This window comes from Mustela nigripes, chromosome 18 (genome assembly GCF_022355385.1).
Source record: "Mustela nigripes isolate SB6536 chromosome 18, MUSNIG.SB6536, whole genome shotgun sequence".
Taxonomy (NCBI): domain Eukaryota; kingdom Metazoa; phylum Chordata; class Mammalia; order Carnivora; family Mustelidae; genus Mustela; species Mustela nigripes.
Window position 1 is genome coordinate 385297 of NC_081574.1, and position 16924 is coordinate 402220.

General features: G+C 60.1%; 1 protein-coding gene across 1 annotated transcript in view; it reads right to left on the reverse strand.

The window, feature by feature from the left end:
* Nucleotides 1-2141: 2141 nt before the first annotated feature.
* The window catches only part of TDRP (testis development related protein), a 31513-nt gene continuing 16730 nt past the window's right edge, over nucleotides 2142-16924 (reverse strand). The window contains exons 2-4 of the mRNA XM_059384114.1: nucleotides 5452-5555; nucleotides 4179-4400; nucleotides 2142-3962 (exon numbers count right to left, since the gene is read on the reverse strand). Of these exons, the coding sequence (XP_059240097.1) occupies nucleotides 3749-3962; nucleotides 4179-4400; nucleotides 5452-5555 (540 nt within the window). The 3' untranslated portion in view covers nucleotides 2142-3748. The remainder of the gene's footprint in view (nucleotides 3963-4178; nucleotides 4401-5451; nucleotides 5556-16924) is intronic.

Here is a 16924-nt window from a genome sequence, read left to right on the forward strand (position 1 = left end):
CACCTAAGCTCTGAACCAAAAAGGGAAAGAAACAGGAGGCAGCGACGCCGTTGCGGACACGTGGAGCTGTGCGTGGAGCTGTGCGTGGAGCTGTGCGTGGAGCTGTGCGTTCCTGACGGGGCTTCTCCTTGTTGGTTCCTTAGGAAAGCGGGGCTCCTCGCGGGCAACTTCTCCGTGCCCAGCTTTGAAGACTCCTTACGGAACAGAAGCTCTTGGCATCTCTGAGCTCTTGGCGTCTCCGGCTCCCCTCCGGCACCAGCCCTGAAGCCTCCAGGGAGGAGACTTCTGAAATTCTAGTTTCCAAAGGAGAACAAGCTTCACTTCTCAACGCCCTGAGTGAGTGGTATTTCCCTCAGCCCTCCCACTTCAGACTCATTCAGCTCTCTTGAAAAGTTAAATTGTCTAAACTTTGTACTTTTTAAAATCTTGTCAATATTTTCCTAAAACCCCAACACTAATTTTGACTTACTAAGGAAATGACATTCAGTGGAAGTCATCCCAGAGAGACCAGTCCTGGTGACTCTTTGGGAAAGCTGAAATTCTATCCAGCCTGTCTCCCCCAAAGACAGTGTCTCACCCGCAGTTCTGAAAACCACGTTGATGACACACATTCTTCCACCCAAGGTGCCAGGCTTGGTGAGTTCTAAGCGTAGCTGCTGCCGGACACACGGGAGAGACTGTGGCCTGAGAGGCAGAGGTTTTACGGGCCTCGCAGTGCGATCAGAACCCCAGGATGTTCTCGCACAGACCGTGCAGGGGGCACCGACGGGGAGGTGTGCGATCCGTCAGAAGCCGCGGCAGCGGAGAAACGGAGAAACACGGCAGGCGTGCTGATGCCGGAGCCACCCTGGGGGTGCTGTGTTGGCAGGAAGCAGGGTTCCCAAGGCCCCAGCAGGGCCCAGCAGCCTTCAGCCCCGCCTGCAGTGCCGGGAGGACAGCCCCCTGACGTACCGCACTGGACACGGACGCCGTGTCGCGGGGGCCCGACGTAGCTTATGCGCCATATCCTGGTTTTGAGGAAAAGGTTACGAGGAGCTAGACGGACATTGTCAGCCAGCTGGGGAAGTCCGTGTCTGTGTGGGTGTCTGTAGACTGCCAGTGAGGAGCGCATGCTGGTAGCGTAAATTTAGGGTTGAAATGTCACGATGTTTGTAGCTTAAACACTTAAAGAAACCTGATTTTGAAACAGCCCAGCCAGCTACTGAGGGAGCCACTGTCGGACTGCACATCACCAAAGGTGACGGGAGGAGGGCGGTGTGGGTGCTGCGAACCTTCCGGGCGGTCTCTGATAGCCCGGACCCTCACGCCAAAGCCAGCCCTGCGGCCACTGGGGCCCCTCCTGCCACGGCCCCAGAGGCCTGACCACTGCCCACCCTCCATAGGCCATGGGCATTCTGTTCTCTCCTGCCCGCACGGGATGTGGGTTATCTGGACGACGTCCCTGTGACTCTCCCCCACCGCAGCTGACAGTTCCCTGTGCTTGGTGGCTGCAGGCATCAGCCGTGTCAGCTGGGGGGGGGGGTTCTGTCCACCCACACGCCACAGATCCCACGGCCCCGGGGAACCTGACCAGCACAGACTGCCCTCAGCTCTGGTTTCTGGGAAGGTGGAGGCACGGGGGCCACGGCAGGGCAGGGTGGGGGACAGACCTGTGAACGCCTTGTACGTAGTAGGACCCCGAGGACAGGACTGGAGCGCAGGGCCGCCCCCCCGACGTACCTGCACCCCCAGATCCCCAGATAGCAGAGCTCCACTGGCTGCAGGGAGTGTGTACCCGTCTCCTCTGGAACAGGCCACTGTTCCTCGCGGACTTTCCTCTAAGAGATGGTGATGAAGTAAAACTGCTGTTGCTGGGACGCTCGCGGCTTCGCCACTGTGTGCGGCTCTCAGTGCCTGACCCCAAAGTCCGCTCAGAGCACGGGCACGCCGCTGGCTCCCCACAGACTGGCCACAGTGGAAGCCGGTGGCTCCACTGCTCGGATATGCAAAAGGTACGTCCTGGACACTTTGTCTCCTTGTGTTGTTTGCATTTTAAAATGAGGGTTAAGGTATCAAGAAAAGTGCCATCAGCTTTCAGTGACTAAAGCCACTGCGAGCACTCGCCTTAAAGTCGATGCCGAGGACCACGCAGACGAGTAACGGAAGAGGAAATGAATGGTACTTTTATTTTTTTAAAACTTCAGCTGAGAATGAATTCTACTTTCTTCAATGCCAGTCACTTCCCTTACAAAATAAGCAACAGTAGAAGGAGCACAGACCACTGGCCCTTTACACAGTGATGTCATGTGTTCACAGAAGGCAGACAAAAACCCCAAAACCACATTCTCTCACTAACCCGTGAACATCACACAGCTGCTCGGTAAACTCGATCAAGAAAAATACTTTTCTCCCAAAGCACAGCAATAAATATATTAAAAAACCACAAACATACTTATTTTCATTTAGTCTGAGACAACAGAAGAAAAAGCTTGTTTTTACATTAATCTTTGTAATAAGAAAAATGTGATTTACAGTGCGTATTCCAATTCCGATCTGGCTTTGTCTTCAGATGTTCGGAAACAGTATTAGGAAGGCGTGTCGCCAGCCTCGTGTCACAGACTCGCACAGAGGTGAGTTACAGGCACTTAGCGTTGCCACACGGGTGTGCGGCCACCTGCCGCGGGGCTTGGGTTCCAGACACAGTGCCTCCAGCTCTGGCTCTGACACGCGTGCCCGAGTCCAGTCAGCCTGAGCAGGGCTGCGAGGCCACTGCCACCTACTGACCCCTTTCCCTGAGGACTTGTTCCAGCTTCCCTGTGTCACCAAACGCCCCCAGCATTTCACGTCCTAACAAACTTAAGACCTGCCCCCGTTCAGAACTCAGTCAAGTAAGTTCCTTGATCTACTAAAGAAGGATGGACAGATGGGCGGATGCTGTTACCGTCAGGAGTCCTGGCACTGGGCCTGCGCGGGGTCCCACAAGTGTTTTCCGGGGCGGGGGGGGGGGGCTGTGTTTTCTCACAAGAGGTAAGCACGGTGTTGCTGGAGGTTTTATTTTTAACCAAAAAAACTTCTAAACCTTTTTCCTCCAAACCACCACTGCCTCAGGCAGCCATGGGCACCGCCTGCGGACACGGCGGTCCTGCCAAGGAGCCCTGAGCCCAGTGCGCGGCCTGTCCTTGCTCGGCGGCCACGGCAGCTGGCTCACTAGGAAACCAAACACCTGCACATAATAGAAAAGAGGCACTTGCAGTATTTTATATAGTTTAAACTCCTTCAGCCAATCCGTGCTTCCCAAGAGTAACTGAGAGGATCGCGTTGCTAACCTGACCGGCACTCTTGAGCCTGCAGCCACACAACAACACGCTTTCGGCAGAACGTGAAGATCACAATGTGGATGTCTGGGACGAGTAAGAGGAGCCCTAAAGGAAGAGCCGCTGTCCCCGTCCTCCGTGCACACGGGAGACTCCTCCCAGCGCGAGAGATGAAGGTGAAGCGGAGAGTGGCATCTCATGCTGCACCGGATGTAACCTTTGCTTTCCTGGATTTGTGAAGAAAAAAAGTTGAATTCGCTGGGTCGAACGCAGTTTAACATAACCTTTGGAAGAGTGGCTTCACGGCTGGATCGCGGGCTTCTGGGAGCAGAAGAGGGCCTGGCCCGCCGCTACAGTCGAGTGTCATGGACACACATGGACACATATGGACACACACGGACACCACATGCAGGACACGGCGGGGGGGCACGGAGGGGAGGACAGCAGGGTGCAGCTCACGGGACCATGCCCAGCGGCGCTGTTAGAGGCGGACGCTCCCCAGGAGGTGGCTGGGGCTCCCCTCCGTCAGCCTGCGGGCAGGCCCGTGTGGACGCGGGCAGGCCCGTGTGGACGCGGGCAGGCGGGGAAGGCGCTCTGCTCTCGTCCTCACAGAAACACCAGGGCAGCGGCGGGCGTGCAAACAGGGCGTGCGACGGCACACTGTGGGGCCTGCACGGAGAGAGAGAAGACACAGGGCCACGGTCGCGGTGGGTGGGGAATGCGCGCTCCGCGCACCTGTCCCATCTGCTGGGGCCGGACGGTCACTCCAGCTCCTCCCACTTGTCGGTCAGGTGGCCTCTGCTCTGCCGCCGGATGCCGACCAGCTTCCCCGCCGACCGCAGGCTCCAGCGGGAGCTGTTCCCTGAGCTCGCCAGGCTGCTGTACCTCCTGCAGCCCTTGCTGTCCGACTCCCAGCCCGGCTGAGGGGGGTGGCCGCTCGCCGTGTCCCCTGCGTCGGCCGTCACCTCCTCGAGAGCGAGTGCTGGAGGCTCCCAGCCTTCGATCTCATCTGGTTTCTTCGGCTGAACGTTCGGTTTTAAAACCAGATTGTCCCAAAATCCAGACTTCTTCTCGGTCTTCAGCTCTTCTCTTAACCGTAAGTTAGTTCTGTGGGAGACAAGACAGCCGTGTGTGGGTGACCCCGTGATCCGGGACCTCGTTCGGGTCTGCTGTGCACACAAGTTTAAGTCATTTATAAAGTAAACGCAAATCTGTAATTATACCTGAATTAAAATTAGTAAAGTAAGTCCCTGCCTATTAACGAAGCTGGGGGAGCCGCATCTGAAGGAAGACTTGGATCTACACAGCCAAGAGCGAGTTTTCACACAAGGAAATGCTCGAGTGTTCGAGCCGAGCGGGTAGCAGGAAGCTGCAGATGCGAACGAACAGACGGACACCAACTCCCCGTTTACCGAGCCGTGGCCACGGCTGTTCACACGTGCGGCTCGCCCGTCCGAAGCTGCCAGTGGGTAATTCGCTCAACACAACTGAGCCTCAGACCTTGGGTGGGGAGAGGGCTCGACAGAAGGGGCGGGAGCCAGGCCGGCGAACCTCCAGCCCCAGAGCAGGGCCGTCCCCAGGGTGTCACGGCGCACGCACAACCCAGGCCGCAGCCCCGGGCCCACAGCCCTCCACGGGGGGCGGGAGGGAGAATGAGGAAGCGTCCCGGCCGGGGGGCTGGAGCAGGGCCGCCTGGGTGCCCTTGGCCCAAACAGCAGCGCCTCGTCTGCGGCGAGGCCCACCGGCTCACCTCCGTTCACACGCCGTTGGCAATCCCTCAGCTCTCAATGACTGTATCTTGTCACGTTTAAATATACTTTAAAAAATTCTGCTTCTAATGAACAGCAATGGGCCAGTTTAAATATACACAATTTTCCAAAAATCTTTTCCCCACCTTGATTTTCTGCAGTTAGTGAACGTCTCACACGTGCCTAGAGGCTGTGTGAAGACCAAGTGCCGTTTCCAACTCTGAGCTCAAGAGCTGGTCTGGGAAACCTTTCCGTCATCCCGTGAGCTCTCAAGGGGCTTCTGGGGGCACCCGGGACCCTCTCCCCGAAGCGCATCCTCCCGTTCTGCTGCTGCCGCAGCACGAAAACGAGCGCAGCGCGTTTGTCCGCTCCCCGCCCGCTCCGCCCTCCCGCGGGCCCCGCGGACTCACCCTTTGGACTTGGGGGATCTGCATCTTTCCAGCAGGTGCTGCTCGTCGTCTTTACTGAACAGAGAAGTCACTTCCTTCCAGCCTCGGAAGCTTGCTCCCTGGACCTGCGAGAGGGAGGAAAGAGGCGGCTCCTGGGTCCGGCGACCGTGGGGCCCCGCGCAAGCCGCCGGCGCAGGCCCTGCCCGCCGCTGCTGAGCACGTCCACGTGGTCCCCCTCACGGCGGGGTCCCCGCTCTGGAGCAGGGACGCTCGGCTCGCCCCACAGCCCGAGTCAGACGGGATGCCACACCCGTCGGGCGGCGTCTCGGCCTGCGCGTCTGGCTCTGTGCGGGTCCCAGGGTCTGCAGTGACCCGAAGGAAGGAACGGGCAGGGGTGTCCCTGGGCCAGGTGCCTCCTGACCCGTGAGCTCACAGGGTGCCCGGGGTCACACAGCAGGGCCTGGAGGAGGGTGACTCTAATGCTCTGAGACATGAAACACGTCACGGGACCTAAAGCAACCCCAGAAACTGGACCAGGAGGCGGTGCGACACCCCTGGCGGCCACGCCCGAGAGTCTGACGCCACAGAAGCCACTCGTGGGGCCTTGGGGAGGCCCGTGACCTGGGGCCGGCTGTGGCAGGCGGCCCGGCGCCCCCCGTGATGCGACCAGGGTTGTGACCGGTCAGGGCCATGCAGCGGAAGGAGACTTGGCCACATGAACCAGGAACACAGGCAGACTCACATGGGGGTTCTCAGCAAGACAGGAGCCCGGGGCGGACGGCCATACTCATGCGGCTGAGACTGAAACAGCCCCGGGGGAAGAGGAGGACAGATGTCCGCTGAGCACTCAGGAGCCCATGGGTGGGTGGGCACCAGGTCGCAGGCATCAGCACCCCCCCCTCCCCGCCGCAGGACCTCCAGGACCACCCTGTCCTGCTCACTCCGTGCTGAGCTGCTCGGGGCAAGGCCACATCTTTCCCTGGTCCCACAGCTCCGGGGGGCATGGGGGGCGGGGAGTGCCTGAGGGACCCACACGTGCCAGGGGCCGCCCCTCAGCAGCACGGCTGCTCCATCCCAGGCCCTGTGTCACCCAGGAAGTTCCGGGGGGATTCACAGGGCTTCACAGAACCCTCAGCGCTAACTTAGTCTCTCGCCCACATTGGGGGCCCCTCCGGAGGCCGGGAGCTCAGGGCCCCTCTCTAGACGTGCACGGACATGTCGGACACGGTTCACTGGGTGCTGCGGCAAGAACAGCAGGTCTCCTGAGGGGCTGGGTTCTTGCCCATCACATCGTGCCCTGGGGCCGGGTCCATTGGCCACCCCACCCCCACGCCGTGGCAGCTCCAAGGACACACACCACGTGGGGGTAGACACCATTCAAAGCACTTCTGGGGGACACGAGCCACAGACATCCTTGGGAGCTCCTTACGGCGAGGGGACGGAAAGTGGGCAGCACGCGCTGGCTGTGGGCACGGGGCCCGCCCAGCAGAGCTGCAGGCGGCCCAGAGCACCCCCGTGGCCCAGACGCAGGAGCAGCCCAAGGGTCCCGTGCTCATGCGTGGGCCCTTACTCGGCCGTGAATGACACTGGGGTCCTACTGGCAGGGACAGCTGTGCCAAGAGGAAGCTCAGTACCCTCTGATCTCCTGCCCACGTATAGCCAAAACCCCAAACTCCTCCCAAGAACTTGAGCCACGCTTGCCCGGGGCTGGGGGGTGGGGGGGAAGGCCGGCGTCCAGGCCACAGTCCGCCCCGGGGGGGCAGGGCCGGCAGACGGGGCGCGGCAAGAGCGGCCCCAGGACTCTCCTCACAGGCAGAGACGTTTCCGAGAGGGAGGATGTTGGCCCCACGGGGTGTGGGATCACCTCACAGCTGACGAATATCCCACCACCAAGCCCACGCGTAAGCTCCCAGGCCGCCGGGGTCCCCGTTGGTCAGCGAGCGGGCCGCAGGGGGGCCAGCAAACCCCAGCCCCGCCGGAGGCCCCGCAGCTAGCAGTCCGAGGAGTGGGGACCGCAGCACCCAGGACACGCAGCCCTCCCTGTACCCTGCACGGGGGGGGGGTGCACATATGCCCAGACCCCCCCCCCCCCGGGGCGCCCCCGGGTCCGCCCCCCCCCCCCCCCAAGCACGCATACGGTCATGGCTGCGGCAGGGCCGCAGAGGCACCGCGAGTGACCAGAGTGAGTGAGTGACACATCTCAGGGCAGATGCGTCCCTGGAGAAGGCAGAGTCAGACGCTAGGACAGCAGCGAGACCACGAATGGCCACAGGAGCGCTGGGCGCGGAGGGTCACTGCCGGCACACAGGCCCCGGCTCGGCCAGGCCCCGGTCCTGGCCATGTGGTCCACACACCACGTTGGCCACAGGCTCGCACGCACCTTCTGTGTCCTGGGCCAGGAGGGGCCCGAGGGACGTCCCACGTGTGCTCGACATGATTCAGTCACCCTGCAGATCCCAGCCGGCCCAGCCTGACCTCCGGGGAGCCCCCATCCCAAAGGCCATTCGAAGGCACACCGGCGACCGGGTCCGCTCCTGAGTGCGGGCGTGTCCGGCAGGGACCGCGGGGTGTCTTCGTCCGGGGGCAGGACACGCTGTAGCAGGCGAGACAGGCCTGGCGCCTCCTGGAGACGCAGGACCAGGCTGTAGAGCTCTTTACTACCGAGGTCGGGCTCAGGGAGAAGCTACAGCCAGAAAAATGACGACCAGACCCATTCTGTAACTGAGTGGCACCGAAGACCTGCGGCTGCAGAAGTGAGTCTGAGCCCAGAGCCCAGCTGCACCCCACTTCCGGCCCCGTGAGGAGAGAGCTGTGAAGCATCCAAAGCCGGGCACAGCTCTTCCTGCCGGAGCGCCTCGGCAGCCAGCCGCTTCAGGCCGAATGGCCTTTGGGGGCAGCATGAGATCCAGGACGCCCTCGAAGGGCACCACTGGCCCCTCAAGAGTCGAGCTGTGAGGACAACCGTGAATGCGCGGTGGTGAGCGATCACACGGAAATGCGGAGCAACGCGCTCAACAATACGCAAGCAAAATGAAAAATAAAACAAAAAAGGAAACCACAAAACAACCCAGAAATTGTAGAAATGAATTCTCTCTGAGAAGAAAAATTCAAGGGCTTCAGCAGCTGACCTGGCGATGCCGAAAAAGAGCGAGTGACCTTTGAAACTAGCCAACTACGAGCAGAAAGAAACATGCGTGAAGAAAGCCTGTGGGGATTATTGCCACATTGTGGGAATTTCAGGAGAAGAGAAAGAGAAAGTATATTTGAAACAATGAACGCCTCCGACCCGGGTCAGAAGTGGACATCCAGGTCCACGAGGCCCAGGGGACCTCACACAGCTGAACCTGCGGCGCGCTGCGGTGAGCTACGGTGCCGTGATTGCGGCCTCCGAGACGGAGCCTGGACTGCTGCAAGACGAAACAGAGGAGTTGCATCTAAGGACCCACCTTGGCCGGGGGGACTTCTCACCGCAAACTCTGGGCCAGGAGAGAATGTGACGACGAACTCCAAGTATTTACAGACAGAGAAAACCCTGTCAACCGGGAGCTCTAGACTGACACAGCTGTCCTGCGGAAGTGAGGGGAGATCAGCACTTTCCTTGACGGAAGTGGACAGAGCTCACTGCCACTAGGCCTGCCCTCCGTGACATACTGAAAGGACTCTTCTAGGCAGAAATAACAAAATGCCAGTTAACAGCATAAAAGCATGAGAAGGGAACATAAAGCTCACCCGTGAAGGTAAATTTATAGTCGGTCACTTCTGTGATACAATCATGGCGGTACAGAATTCACTCACAACTTTAAAGGTTAAAATATGGTAAAAATAACCGGAATTATAATATTCCGTTATTGGATACACAGTCCGTACACTGCAGCCTTGACAACTGGAGGAATGCTACTGAAGGTATCAGGAAACCATTTTACAAAATCCTCATGAAAACCACAAGAGAAAACCTGTAGCAATTACACAAAAGAACATTATAAAAAGTTAAAGCATACAGACACCGAAGGACGTCAGAATACAAAAAAGGAGGCAGGATAAAAAGCAAGGAACAAGGTGTCTACAGAACAGCCAGAGAACAATCTAGAAAATGACAGCAGTAAGTCCCTATCTACCAACAATTCCATGTAAAAAAATTAGATTCTCCAACCAAAAGACATATAATAACTGAATAAAAACACAAGATCCAAAGATATGCTGCCTCCCAGAGGCTCACTTTAATCATAAAGACACACATGGATGGAGATTGAAGGTGTAGAAAAAGATATTTCAGGCAAAAAGTAGTAAATATCTTTAGATCAGACAAAATCGACCTTAAAAATGGTAAAAAGAAACAGAGGGGTCACTATATAGTAACGAAGGGGCCAGTCCACCCCGCAGACGTGGCAGTTGTGAACATTCCCGCAGCCAGCGGCCGAGCACCTGTCGTACGAAGCAAAAGCGGACGCTGCGCAGTACCAGCAGGGAAGTCAGTGCCCCCCTGTCAGCCAGGGCCCCTCCGCTCGGTCAGTGAGAAAACAGGATCTGAACCCTAACGGACCCGCAGACACACACAGCATTCGGACACACACGTGGAGCTCTCCTCGGACCACCAGCGTGTAAAACTAGAACACAAGGACGAAAATGGGAAACTGGGAATCAAAAAACATTGTTCTGAACAAACGATGGATCAGAGAAGATATTTTAAAGGGGAAATAAAAGATCTTGGGACAAAAATGGAAGACAACATACAAAAACTTGTGGATGTGGCGAAAGCCGTTCTGAGAGGGCGTTCATGCCCACACCAGGGCGAGCTCGGTGAACGCGGAGCCCAGGGCGTCGGGAAGGAGCAGACCCAGCCCCGAGCTCGGCGGAACGAAGGACACGGTGAGGCTCGCAGAGAGGGGCGCGGGGGGCTCCAGCGGCGGAGCGTCCGCCTTCAGCTTGGGATCCTGGTCCCGGGCTCCCTGCTTCTCCCTCTGCCCCTCCCCCTGCTCGTGTTCCGTCTCTCTCAAATGAACACGTAGTCTTGAAACAAAACACAGATTTTTACCACAGCAAGGAAAATCCCATCAAAGCTGAACGGCGATGATGAGCCGCAGCATTTCCATGATGAGGGCGAAGGGAACAGAAAAGGCAAACGCCTCTGCAAACCAGAAGCCGGAGCGGGAAGCACGGCATTCCGGGGGCTCCACGACGGCACAGAGCTGCGGGCGCCAGTGCAGCCTGGACACCGTCACGCCAGTGCTTCATCAAAGCAATGTAACGCGTGTACTTTTTCTTTTTTTTTTTTTAAGATTTTATTTATTTATTTGACAGAGATCACCAGTGGGTAGAGAGGCAGGCAGAGAGAGAGAGGGGGAAGCAGGCTCCTCACTGAGCAGAGAGCCCGATGCGGGGCTCGATCCCAGGACCCTGAGATCATGACCTGAGCCTAAGGCAGGGGCTTAACCCACGGAGCCACCCAGGCGCCCCACGCGTGTACTTTTTCTAAAGGTATTTCCAGGTAGGCCAGGAGAGAAAGGTAAAGGTCTTTGTAAGGCAGCCCACTGTTTTCTGAGGAGGAGACCCTGTTGTCATTAATGATGCGGTGACAGAATTCAATGTCAGCGTTTGGGTTGATCTCACAAGGTCTGAGGTGTGCAATCCGGGATGTGAGCCGCTGTGGGGGTCCTCTCAGCCCTGCCATCGCCCGCACGTGGCCTGCATCGCCCCACAGAGGTGGAGGAGGGCGCCTGGGAAGCCCAGGGCCTCGTCCTATCACGGCGGAGTGCGGGTCTGCGGCCTGGTCTCTGCCGTGGGAAAGGGCAAGGGGAAGCTCCGCTAAGCCTGTCACTGCCCCTGGCCTGCTGCAGACTGTGGGGGCCCCAGTTATTCCACTCCAGGCTGTCCATGCGGAACTGGCACCGCCGGCCGTCACACAGCCGCAGGGACAGCTGGAGCCAGGCCATCGCTGCCATTCAGATGGAATTTGAAAAACCCAATTTTTTTTTTTTCAAAACCTGAGAAATCACCAGTCTTCCTTTAGATGCACCAAAGTTACCGAGGAATTGGTAATCCTGGAGAAAATGGACTTCGCAGCCAGTGCAGGGCCCTCCTGGAGGACAGGGTCATCGGGCCACGGGGACAGTTTGGATGGCGCCGTCAGCCCCACACAGCACGTGCCTTGGAAGGGCCGGAGAGGGACACAGCCCATTGCCACTGTCACAGAAGCCCCACTGCGGCACTGGGGCGGCCCAGACCTGCGCCTTACCTGTGCTCGCTCTCCCCCCAGAGGCTGTGCAGGTGACCCCAAGGCCATGCAGTGACGAGCAGCCCCACACCTCCTTGGGTGCCAGTGAGCATGACCCAGGCAGCTGGTCGGCCCCGGCCCCGGGCTCTGCCCTTCGTCCACAGCACGGGCCTCTGCCATTTCTGCCCAAAGCCCAGGGTAGAGGCAGCGCTGAGGACTGTGGGGCCTGTCCCCGCTGACCGCTGTCCCCTGTCTGGTCGGCACAAGCAAGAAACGCCATGGAGAGCCTTCAAAGCACAGCAGCAATGGCGGTCATGCTGTCTGTACCGCGGTGCCCCCGGTGGGAACCTGTGCCTCCAGGGGACCACTGCCCTTGGCCGCTTACTTGGACAGCAGTGCGCACGCTGAGGGACCCCTGACCCACGACGCACACGTCCACCATCAGCTGCCGCAGCCCCACAGGGACCAGCCCACCGGGTCACCCACACCCGTGTCTGCAGCGCTCCTACTCCAGGCCCGACCATGGACCAGTCCCCGCAGCTCCTGCGTGGGCGCGGAAGGCACAGGGATGCCAGCGGCCCGGAGCCCAGCATGTCCCTCCCACGGCTGGTGGGAAGGCGAGCCGGTGCGGCGGGCATGGAGGGTCCTCAGACAGTTGAAAGCAGAGCCGCCCTCCGACCGGGCACTCGCGCTTCTAGGTATGTATCCAAAGGTTACAAAAACACAAATTCAAAGGGATACATGGGGGTGCCTGGGTGGCTCCGTGGGTGAAGCGTCAGGTTTCGGCTCGGGTCAGGATCCTGAGGTCGCGGGACCGAGTCCTGCATGGGGTTCCCTGCTCCGCACGGAGTCGGCGTCGCCCCTTCCCACTGCCCTGCCTGTGCTTTCTCGGACACGGAACAATCGAAACAGAGACCGACGTACGCACCCGTGTTTGCAGCTGCGCCACGACACCTGCGCGGCTACGGTGTCGCCGCGTGTCCGCGGACGGACGGACAGACCGAGACCCAGACGGACACCGCGCAGCCTCGAAACCACGACGTCGCGCCGGGTGCGAGCCGGGGCGGCCCCGGAGGGCACGAGGCCGCGGTCAGTCGGAGGACGACACCTGCTCGGCGTCGCGCACACGCACGGGGCGAGTCGTGGAGGAAACCCGCGGCGGGCTCCGGGGCAGACGGGGCGGGGGGGGCCGGGGTCGGGCCGCAGGAGGGGCTCACGCGGCGCCGACGGGCGCGAGGAACCGTCACAATTCCCAAGACGCCGCCACCGCGGAGCTTCGTGACACGAGCGGTGGGACAGCGGGCGACCCGGGGGACACGAGGCTTCTGCGGGGAAAGTCTGTGCGCGGCGGCGGCGGGACAGGGACCGGGTCTCTGCCAGGCCGGGCTCCGGCGGGGGCGACGCACGAAGGCTGAGGACGGGGCGTCCGACCCTCCGGCCCGGCTCCGGCTCCTCGGGCGCCCGGACTCCGCCGCAGCCGCCGCCCGACGGGCCGAGCCCCCGCACCCGGCCGGCGCGACCCTCCCGTCCGCCGCCCCTTCCCGCCGCCGCGGCGCGCGAGGCCCCAGGACGCTCCGCAGCCCGAGGAGGGAGGGAGCCGCCCGGCCGCGATCCTAGACGGGCGAGCCGGGGCCGCCGCAGCGCGGGGCGTCGGGCCGGAGGCGAGCTCGGGCGTCCGGGAGCCGCGCGGACGGGCGGGGAAGGGCCGCCGCGGAACGTCGCCTCCGCCACGGTCGGTCCCCGCGGGGCTCGGAGGCGGCGCGGAGAGCCGCGGTCTGTCCCTCGGAGCGTCCCTCGCGTCCCTCGCAGCCCCGTCGAGGCGGGCGGTCACGCGCACGGCGGGGAGGACGCGGCCCGGAGACCGGAGCCCGCACACCCGCCGCCGCGCTCCCGGCCGCGCTCCCGAGGGGACACTAACGCGGACCGACCCGACGTGCCGCGGCTGCGCTGGGGCCTTCGGGGGAGGAGCTCCTGGGCCGCAGCCGCCCGAGGCCCCTGCGTCCGGCCGACGCAGGACGTCCCTGGCCCAGGACCGAGGCCTCCGCCGACGCGGGGACGAAGCTCTGCGGCTCAAGCCCCGGAGTCAAGCCCCGGAGCCCGGCGTCGGCGAGGCGAAGAGCGAGAACACGCGCCGCGACGGGTTGTCCGGCCTTTGCCCGAGGAACGGTTTCCGCTACAAGAATCTCCGGCGGACGCACGTCGGGCATCGCCAGAGGCCAGTGCAGGTGCCCCGACTGCTGCCCGCGTCCCAGACGGTCGCGACCCCTTCGGCCCCGCGACGGGAACGCGCGGACGCGGACAAACCCAGCGTCGTCGGGTCATCAGTGCTCAGCGAGGCTTGGGCGGAGAATAAAAGAGAAACGGACGATCCTAAAGGCCGGACTTGAGCGCGGAGCGAGACAGCGCGTCCACGGCCTCCAGCTCACACCACAGCTCACCCAGGGCGAGCCCCGAGCTGCGTCGGCCGCTTCGCCCCAAACGCTGCAGGTTCACCACGTGGGGCGCCAGCGGGAAAGGGGTCAGCTCTGCCTTCTGCTCCCCCGAGGCCCCGGCCACTGGGGCGGGGGCAGAGGGACACGACTAGTTCAGGCACGGAACGCCCCAGCTCTCCCCATGTGGTGTGGCATCTGGGAAACTGCTGGGCGTGGACACGGCACATGGCGGTCACAGACACCCCTCACCGACGGCCACCTGCAGGCAGGCTCGGTTCTCCCTCCTTCCCGCCGCTGCCCCCCCAACGGCTCCCAGGTTGCAGGGAGAAAGAGTGAGCAGCGAGTGACCCTGGAGGCCGTCCAGCCCTTAGAGCAGCCACAGGGGCACCAGGGAGCCAGGGCAGCGGGGGGCTCCCGAGGGAGGAGGCGCAGAAAACCAAACGGTCCAGTGCAACACTCTTGCCCGTCCTCTCCCTGCAGGTGTCAGAACAGTCAGAAGGCTGCCCGACCTGTCCCACGCTCCCCACCCCACAGCCGGAGGAGGCGCTAACCAGACCATCATGCAGTCATCAGTGCCACCAGCGTTCTCCGTATCTGCAGTCCTACCAACACCAGTCCTAAGAACTGAGCTGTGCGACACCTCACACGAAGACAACTCCCAAGATGCCAAAGGAAACACACAAAGTCAGACCCAAGCCGCTGCTGCTGTTGGTAAATCGCACTGCTGTTCTGCTTCACTGCTGAAAGATGAACCTGATGGTAAATGCGTAAACACAGGCGCAGAAATACAGAGAATCAAGAAGTGCCTTCACTCAGGCCATCCTTCCTTTTGAAAACTACGGGAGACACACAAACACATCAAGCGGCAGCGATGCTAACCACCGACGTGAACAAACGGATTCAGCACTAACGGTGAAGGAGGGGTCCTGGCCTCGGATCACGCGGGCCCCCATGTGCCAGCCCGGGCTTGACTTCTCCACAGTCCCTCGCCCACAGGCTAGGAGAGCACCCGCAAAAGCAAAATCAACAGCACCCCCACACCACACACCTTCTCCACCAAAAACTCCCTGAGACGATTTGCTGTACTAAACACTTCCGGTTAGAAGGAGGAGGGCCGTGCGACTTACACCAAGAAAGGAGCGAACTGAGTAACAGAGAAGACAGCGGGGTTGGTCGCCCCGACGCCGTCCTGGGGCGCGTGCACACCCACAGTGCCCACGTCTGGAAGCTGCCTTTGCACGGCTTCAACAGGGAAGGAGAATCGCCCTCCACCACAAGTAGGAAAGGCTCTGAAGACACGCGCCCCAGCCCAGCCGCTGGAAACCACAAGACCAAACCGGAAGAACAACTCCTCCCAGCCTCTGGAAATGCTCCCGAGGACAGACTGTAACTGAAGAAGTGTCTACTTTAAAAAAAAGTCTACTTGAGAAAACCTTGTGGAAGTTCACAACCTCTATGGAAGGACCGCCTCTGCCGTATGTGGATGGTGACCGCTGTGTCCCTGCCCCTGGATGGCTTCAGCCAGCAGCTCCCCAGCGGAGGCTGGTCCTCCCAGCAAGCGTTTCCTCTCCTGAGGCTAATCCCCTGGAGAGATGGGGCCCCCACCCAGGGGACAGAGAGGGTACGGACTGCGGGGAATTCTACGGCCCTCATCCCCTCATCTAGTTCATGGGGTGACAGTTACACACAAGCAGGAACAAGCTGAGGGAACCCCAGGCATCTGCCCACCCTCCAGACATTCTGCTCCCAGAGTAAAGGAACCCCTCAGAGAGAAGCCTGTCATGGCGTCCACCTCCATCCCCAGAGCCCTGGCTCTGGGGCTGCCCTGGGACAGACGCAGGATATAGCACAGAGCTTGACATCTTCTGCAGCAGGGGTCAGAGGCCGACAGAGGCTAAACTGAGCTGGCTGGCTTGCGGAAAAGAACCGCGAATGAACCTAGTAAGAAAATATCCAAAGAAACAAAAGAACATTTCCCAAATCCACCAAACACCAAAAATCAATACATCCAGAAAGCTTGACAAACTACAGGTAGGGTGAACACAGAGACCCACAAAAACACGTACAGTAAAAGAAAATCAGGGCGTTCTGTTTCACCCGCCGGCCGGTGTCCCATACCATACTACAGTCCGGATGCTAACCACCAGGAGTTCATCTGGGACTCCACAGTGAAGAGATCTGATTTCAGGCATCCCTGGCCAGGGGCACTTCTGATGAACAGTATAAATCAGGGGTTCCCATAATCCCTTCAGGTTCAATAACAAAGAAAATCTCACAGAAGGAAGGAGACCACTATGCTCAGGACTCCAGCAACCCCACACGACACACAGCGGGAGGCCTGGGAGGCCACGCGGAGCCTCCCTGCCTCCTTAGGGTGTCAGGCCCGCTTATCACTCCCACCAGCACATCAGTGTGTTCACTGGTCCCAGAGCTCTACTAAACCCTGTGTTCGGAGTTTTGATTGGAGTCTCCTCATGTGGGTGTCACTGAAGAGAGCACTGGCCAGAGGCTGGAACTCCAGGCTTCTCCCTTCCCCGCAGGAGGTGCGGGCGGCTGAGACTCCCAGGCCGGCCCTTTCTGGTAAGGATCCCCCATCTTCAGTCCCTTCATTAGCATAACAGAAACTCCTATCGCTCAGGAAATCCCAAAGATTTTAGAACCTCTGTGTTAGAAATCAGGGGCAAGGACCACATACATTTTTTTATTACACCACACAGGACAGGAGAACACTTGAAAACTCCAAGAAAAAAGTGATTTAGTCACTTACCAAGGAAACTCTAGTAAGGTGAACTCTCCGAAAAAACAATGGAGGCCAGAAGGTGGTGGGACAACACAGTCAAATAGCTCAACA